The sequence below is a fragment of the Ischnura elegans genome, chromosome 6 (assembly GCF_921293095.1).
Source record: "Ischnura elegans chromosome 6, ioIscEleg1.1, whole genome shotgun sequence".
Lineage (NCBI taxonomy): Eukaryota > Metazoa > Arthropoda > Insecta > Odonata > Coenagrionidae > Ischnura > Ischnura elegans.
In genome coordinates, this window is record NC_060251.1 from 119,776,893 (window position 1) to 119,784,859 (window position 7,967).

Genomic DNA, 7,967 nt, shown 5'->3' on the forward strand with positions numbered 1-7,967 from the left:
GCATACAAATCGGTACATTCATAATGGTAAAGTAATGATTACTACCACAAAGCAAAGAGTAGATTGATTTTTGATGTTAGAAAGGAGTCACAGTGTTAAGTTATTAGTAACATATTTTAAATTGTCATTCGCTCTGATGTAAATATTTTTATTTCGATTTGTATTATTGTTCAGAGATAAGTACTGTATCTACAGCCTACTTCTCTGTCCGCTAATTTCTCTTGCCTATTATTACTTCCAGAAAAAGGTTCGCTCTTATCTCGGCTATTTCGACGGACCGGGAGCTTGTCTTGGAAGCACAAGAGAAATGACAACAGTTCAAATGGCAAAAACTCAGGGAATGCAAACCTGCCGACGTTCTCTGCCCAATTTCCTCCAGCCGAGTGGTTCAACCCATCTGTTGCCCATCTGCATTCGGTCGCTACTCAGACCAGGAGCCCTGGACCAACGTCGGCCAGTTCACCACCCTCACCTGCGGTAAGTTGTGGTGGTCATCACCAGACACGTAGCCTAATCTTTTCTTCAAGGTGTGCTTGGTTGAAAGTTGCCAATACTTGTAATCTGTTGCCAATTGGCAAACATCAGAAAACCATACATTGCTTTTAATAATCTAGTAATACAGTGGTTTCCTATTTTTTTTTATTGTCTAAATGGAAAGATTATTACTCCTGGAGTACGTATTTCACGCTTTTAGATTTTTAAATGATGATACCTATTTTTTGCGATTTAATGAAAAGTGAAAATTTTCAAGCGCGCGAAAACGCAACGGCTAAGTATGAATGCTAGGAAAAGCCCGTGTGAAGTCTGGCTGCTGCTGTGTGAGGTCACTTGGGTGCGAGGCTATGAATGCTGCTACCATGCAGGCTGCTTGCTGCCAAGCATGGCAGTAGCGCATAGAGGACCCTGCTAGCAGGTAGTGCTTGGCTTAAATATGGGTTATTAATACCCTATCAAAAGAAAGAAACTATCCGACCATAGGCAATTTTAATAAGTGATTATTAAGAGACGTTTCCCTGAGCTCTGTGTCTCATACATGCATTGGTAATCTCAGACGATGTAAAACTCCTTTCTACTCGTGTAGAATGCAGGTCCCTGTGACGTCAGGTGTAGTGGCATCGCTTGGGTGCCAATCTGGCCTTTTTCAAATGAGGCTAAATTTGACCATTAACATTCGTCTAAACTAGGATTTCTAAAACCAAATAATTTGTATATTAAGAATACACTAATGGTGTCGAATCGGAATCAATGCCTTTCGTTTTCTTTGATGAAGGAAACTACCATATTTTGTGTGCATAGTGCAGAAAACTAAATTCATTGTATCCTACTACTGAAATGATTGTATTTATTATGAATTTGACTCCTTAGGCATTTGTTCCTGACATCCGCCTGATGTTTTGAAAAGTATAAATGATCCAATGAGCTTTGTGTTCATTTTTTCTGTCACTACTCCACCTGGCTGCAGGCGAACTAGTCTGTCTAATTAAGCACCTTACTCTTCGCCTCACCTTAGAGATAGTGGTGATGTTACTCTCTGATTTTCATTGCTTTTTTTCATTCTCAGAAACTTACTGAGCATTTATGACAAAAACTTTTCCAATCCTAAATGAGATTGAATCATGGGTTCATTACACCAAAGAGATTTAGAGGTAGACTCAGTGAGATGTAACTACATATGTATGTATGTCAAGAAAAGTCAAGTGTCTTAGTGGGTGGGTGTCTCTGGACAAGAGGCATCCTTGGCAGATGTATCCTCGGGGGCAGTCACCACAAGGCAAAATTTTTTGGGGGTGCTTGTACCCCTAAGTATATACCCCCATCTAATAGAGGGGGAATGAAATTATTGAGAGAGATGGTTTTTCTATTTTTTATGGAAATTGCTTACATCCTCAAATAAAGTATATTTCTATTAAATGGATCTTAGAATGATTTGGAAGGAATACGCACTTGTTAATAAATTCATATTTTCCAATATGATTCCAACCAAATAATTTTGGGGATTATTAACCTTTTCACTTTCGCAACAGCGAGAAAAATTCATCCTATCATTTCACTCAGAAAAGGTGTAATCCAGTTACCTATTTTCTTCATTAGTAATCTTTGTGAATCCATTTATTTTTTGGATAATTTTATTCTAGATATAGATTATTCTATTTATTAGCAGAAAAGAAAAAATATACTGAACCTTTGAGAAATTAACACGTTCATTGCCGCTACGGTCGTAATGACTGAAACATGTACTTCATCTTCACACCTTTTCGATCATTACATCCAAAGAATGAGTCACTTTTTTTGGCCTCTCATAGCACGCCGTTGGTCATGGCTGCTTCAGTGCAGCGTGTATGACATGACCGACACGGCGACTGTAGCCGAATGCCCACGAAAACTCAAATGGAAAGAATCCAAGGATTAAAAGGAAAGAAAAAAGAAAAAAACATCGGTGCAATGGGTGACTTTGTTTAAAAATCGGTGGCAGGGAGCGTGTTAAGAAGTTATTATGTATTTTGGTGGTCAAAATTATAAACATCATCATGTATAATGTTTACGTTCATCCATTTTGTAGGTGAGGACAAAGCTTGCGAGGTCACAAGGGAGCCTGCCGTCCCTGTCACAGAGAGTGGCTCCCCCCCCTGACCAGGTCCCCCATCCCCCTTCGTCTGTCGCCTCTTCACGTCGGGCCTCCACCCTGCCTCGTCCACGCAACCGCCACAGGTCGGGGGGCTCCATCGCCCCCTCCTCCAGCACAGACAAGGGCGCCACACTCGTTGTGCCACAGATGAGCCGAGCGCCCAACTCGTCCCCCCCTTCCGTCATCACCACTTCCTCACGACGCTCGCTCGCTTCGACCGCCATCCCATCACCGTCGTCCGGAGCGCCCTCGACAATCACCTCCCTCTCCAGATCACCACGACACTCGAGCGAGGGCTATTGGGCCAACAGGCTCAATGGGACTGCCACCCCATCCTCCAAGAACTCTCCGTCGGTGTCCGGCCGCAGCAACGTGAGTCGGGAGCCAGAGAAAATGCGTATGACGTCAAACCTCGCCACTCCCCCTGCAGTCAATGGAGGAGGCAAGGGATCGGTGGTGACCCTTCAAGTCTCGAGCAGAACGTCCCCTGGGTCAAACTATTCAGTCTCGGTCAATGGAACCACCATCCCGCCAAACTCTTCCCTTCCAAAATACTCGAGTCACTTTGGAACAACCACGACGACGACGATGACCTCGGTCACCTCCCCTGGAGACAAGCAGATGGTGAACGGCAGCTCAATGGGTGGAATCAAGAGTAGGACGGAAGTATCAGTGGAGGCGAGACAAGTGTTGAAGCCCGTTGGAGGCCTGACTAGGATGTCGCAGTCACCGGTTAAGTCTGTCGTTCGACTGGAAGGAGATGGGCACCACCTGGTGGTCCTGAACAACGTGGGGGATACGACAACGGTGAAAACGCCCGAAAAAATTAACGAAGGGAAACCCACTGAGAATGGATTGTTGAGCAGCCCTGTGAGCAAGGTGGAAAGCTTGAAACGAGCTTCTCCAATGTTGATCCCGAATGGCAGCACTCAATTGAAGACAAATCTTGCTGAATCGCCAGGTGAGAAGCTGCAAAATGGTGACAAAGATTTGACGACAGTTGTCGGAATCAATGGCAATGGACTGAGAAATGGAGAGAAATCGCCGAGTGAAGAGAGTGTGGGCGGGTCTTCGGACACGTCAGTGGGCACGGGTCCATTTGAGAATGGCATCACGCTGATGGAGTTCAAATCTCTGGCTGCGCAGAGGATTCTGCAGGGTTTGAGTGCAAACAGCATCGACACGCTTGTGGAGGTGAACATGGCGGCAGCGGCTCGCAAGGCGGACAGTGGGGCAGACGTACCAATCATGCCACCAAGCATTGGCACCAACTATGACCTAACTGTACATACTGACTTTGGAATGGTTTGAAATATGTACCTCATCTCTGCTATCTACAATAATTTTCTTTGCTTTACTGATCCTAACCAAATAAGTCTCATGGTTGTATTTTCTTTCCTTTTATGAATAGGTAAGTTTTCAATATCATCCCCAATTTTCTCAAAAGTACCTCTTATCACTCCCTGTAAATTACTCTTTAATGTCTTGAGTGTTACTTTTCATTGATTTCATCAGTGACATGATAATTTTGTCAAATGGTCACTCTTTCTCTACACCTATTCTACATAATGCTTGATAATGATATGCAATACATATCTTATTTATTTATAATGCAAAATTTTTCCCTTTTCCACAGCAATGACTATACTTTTTTCATTCCCGGATAAAAGCATATGTATTATGAATTAAAATTTCTCTTTTAAAGACTTACCTTGTAAGTAAGGTAATCATGAGACCTCACCAATTGTTGCCTCTACTACTTCTCAGCATACAATGGTTGAACTATCAGATCAAAAAAGCTTTTATTTCTTCACTCCCTCTTTAATCTTGTCTTTGTTATATATTTTATCATATATTTATGAGATAGCTTCTTATAATTGTGCCATGATATAGTAAATATGTTTTTGCTAACTAGCTTATCCCCTGTAAATTAACTAATCAACTCATATTTTCCTGGTTCTGTTGATAATGCCATCGTCAAGTTATGTAGTTTTTACAATGCTTTCACATGCATTTACATATTACTTTGAAGAGGATATAGGAAATGGAATTGTACTTACCTTTTAAAGGATCAAAATTTAAGTGGAAGTTGGTGATTTTTGCTGGAGTAATTAAGACCTACTTGATTCTAATTTTTAAAAGTGTGGCTAGCACTATAGCCAATTCACTCTTTATCACTTTGTGTGAAGAGTCTGCATTCAATGAATGCTCAGTCTCCAAATATCTACGTATTTTCTTATGCTTTGTAAGAGAATTAAGTCAGAGTGGAGACAAAATGCATACATACTTGTTCCAAAACTTGCCTGAATTACCAGCTGCATGTACTGTCACTTATACTTGTAATTTTGGTGGTACAAATTTGTTTCAGTGCTTACCATTTTTTGTACATACATATTGCTACAGCTATGTATAATTTAATTATGAGTGTCATGAGTTGAAGCCAGTTAATAAAAAATGCTATGTTAATAACATTTGAATATGTCGTCTGTTTATTTCTAATTTATAGCATTTTTTTCTGCATGCCAATAGCAAGGCAAGCTTGATTCCAGCTGGAACCTACTTTGCTCTTGCAGTATGGTGGATCACAGTCTTTTTTTTCTGGAGGCCTGAATACTTTCTGCAGCACCTCAATAGCATGCAATACCTTCCAGTAAAAATGTGTCAGAGTTCTGATATGCATAGACCAGTTGCTTTAAGATTTTTATTATTTTTAAGCATTGTTTGGTAAGCTGGTGAATTAAAAGCTTCCATTGGAGAGCAACCATATAGATTGCCATCTTTTCAATCCTTACAGATATAACGGAGAGGAGGGCAGTCACACGAATGAATCCACATTTGGGGAAAAATTCCCCTCGACTGCAAATCGAACTATAGTTGTTTGTACCAACTTTGACTTTTCAGCCCACTGTTTAGACCACTGTCTAGAGAAAAATCTCTGGACTTTTCTTCTCATAGGGTAATCTTTCATTTCTCAAATGAGGTGCAGCAAATGAGGTTTCACTAGTTGTAGTTCATGCCTCCTTCATGACGATGTTGAAATTCTCCCATTCCATCCCCATCCTTACCCTGGAGGTGTTGTCATCGCAGCGGTGCCTCCCTTCCTGTCTTTCTGTCCCCTGTCCTCTTCACCCCCCTTTACAGTTTCATGGCGTTTAAGTTCCTGACTTGGCTCCTGGGCTGGAGAGGTGTGAGCCAACCCTGGCTACCCATTTCCTCTGTGGACACCACTATTCTCCACAAGTTCCTTGATTCGCATGGCAATTTGCCAAGGTTCAAAGTGCTAGGAAACCCAAATGTCCATGTCTTGATTTCCGTGGCAATTCACGTGAATTTCACTTCCGTTCACGTGGCAGAATTGAAATAGTGCATGGCATTCCCAGCTGGATCCGTAGTTTGATTCCCAATCCAGGGGAATATATATTTCCCACGGCAATTGGTATGAATTTCACCACAGTTCACAGGACAGGATTGTGGTAGCATATAACATTTACAGCTACATATATGCTGCTTTAGAACAGATAGTGGCTTCTAGGAAGCCCATTCTATGAAATGCATGATTGATATAGGTCATTGGTAGAAGTGCAGGCCCTCATCTGCTCTCTTCTGCAGAGTTTTATTTAAAAAATTGAAAAGCAGCAAATGGTCTGGACAATCAAGACTCAATCAGGAAAAGGGGAAGGGGTTTTGGAGCGGTACCTACGCAAGTGGCTTGTCATCTGTCAGAAGCAGTGTTGACTCGTCTCTCCCCAATAGACTCTCAAGTTGTCCATATGCACAGAGTACATATGTGCAAGAAAGAGAGGCCAAAGACAACTGGCTTCGTTTGACAGATACCTACTAGAATGATGGTGGAATCCACCTGCTCTCCTCCTCTCTCACATTTCTGAGAGACAGTCGCAAACCTCAATGAATTGCTGTGGGAATCAAGGAACCTGAATATTGCTATAGCATTCTGCTCAGTGGCCCAGAGAGACAGAAGACCATGGTTCAATTTGTGTTGAAAGGGATTTAGTTCCCATGGCAATTAATGTGAACTCACTGAGTAGGCTTGTGGGAGCAGGGGCAATTCACATGAGTGACCAACCACAGCCCCTCAACCTGAAAACCCTTAACAAACGCAGCCTGTGAAGGACCCTCATAAAGGGCTGTTGAGTGTCTGCTCTTCCCATGGTTTAACATTTTGTTTTGGAGTGAGGGCTTGCAAATTATTTTGATCTGCATAAATTTAAGAACGACAAGACATTTACGTACCTTTTTTTAAGCAGCTGAAGCTATGGGTAATTATATTAATGAGTTAAAATCCATCGGTATTGTATGGTGCAAACACTGAGTCAAAGGGGGAGCAGAGGACAGAGTGAAAACATTCAACCTAAGGAAACATTAGAGCACTAACAATATTATTTGATGAAAATAGTCACAAATGATAACTCGCTTGGGAAAGAGATTGAAGCAAGAATATTTAGCTTCTGGAAATTGAGCGTACTATTTTTGCATGATTATGGAAAAATCACTTATAGAAATCAAAGAAAATAAATGCAGAAAAATTTTATCAGAACAATGGTCACCTTTGGTTTTGAGACATGGACGTTCAGGTATAGGAGAGGAGACTTACTGTTAGTTTCGGAGGTGAGATAAAGGAATTCTTTGGAAGATCTCTGGACCAGTCAATGTAGTTGGGCAATGGAGGATTAGATGGAATGTGGAATTAAAGCAGCTAAATGGGAAGATAGAATAGTGACGAAGGTCAAGAAATTGAGAATTGAATGAGTGGGGCAATGCTAAAAATAGGTGGGACCTGTACTTGGAGACGGAACATCCTGCAGAAGCATTGCACTACCATCCCTTTTAGCACGATCTTAAAATTTACCGTTGAATACCTAGTTGCGAATTGCCGAATGATGTGTTATCGTATTTGCTGTTCATTAATTTCTGCAGTTTCACCTAAAATACTGTTTAAGTAGCTTTTACTCACTTCACCTGACGAGCTATGTCACCGCAAAAAGTGGTCTTTAGATAGGCATTTCTGCATCAAGGATAATGCCAGTCTCTTAATTACCCACTGATTTTTAAATATTGTTTTCGCTTCCTCTATCGTTCTATATTCACACTGGTTGTTCAGGAAATACTGTTGATCTGAAAGGTTACGAAAAAAGCTATTTCAAAAGAGTAGTTATTTAAGTTACTGCAGAGTTTTCTCTGTAATCGGTTAGATTTAAAGTTTTGCTGTAGAAAAATCTAATCTTTTAATACTGAGCGAATGACTGTTTCTCCAGATTATATCTCCAGAGGGGTATTTGCAGAGCCCGCACCCTAGTCGCCAATTTACGAGTGTCATTTGTTT

At 41.3% G+C, this 7,967-nt stretch overlaps 1 protein-coding gene across 3 annotated transcripts in view; it reads left to right on the top strand.

The window, feature by feature from the left end:
* Positions 1-5,103, top strand: part of LOC124161596 (mucin-19) — a 254,653-nt gene extending 249,550 nt beyond the window's left edge. For all 3 annotated transcript variants that reach the window (XM_046537980.1, XM_046537979.1, XM_046537981.1), the window contains 2 exons: positions 242-477; positions 2,561-5,103. In XM_046537980.1, coding sequence (XP_046393936.1) covers positions 242-477; positions 2,561-3,937 — 1,613 coding nt within the window. In that variant the 3' untranslated portion in view covers positions 3,938-5,103. The remainder of the gene's footprint in view (positions 1-241; positions 478-2,560) is intronic.
* Positions 5,104-7,967: the final 2,864 nt, after the last annotated feature.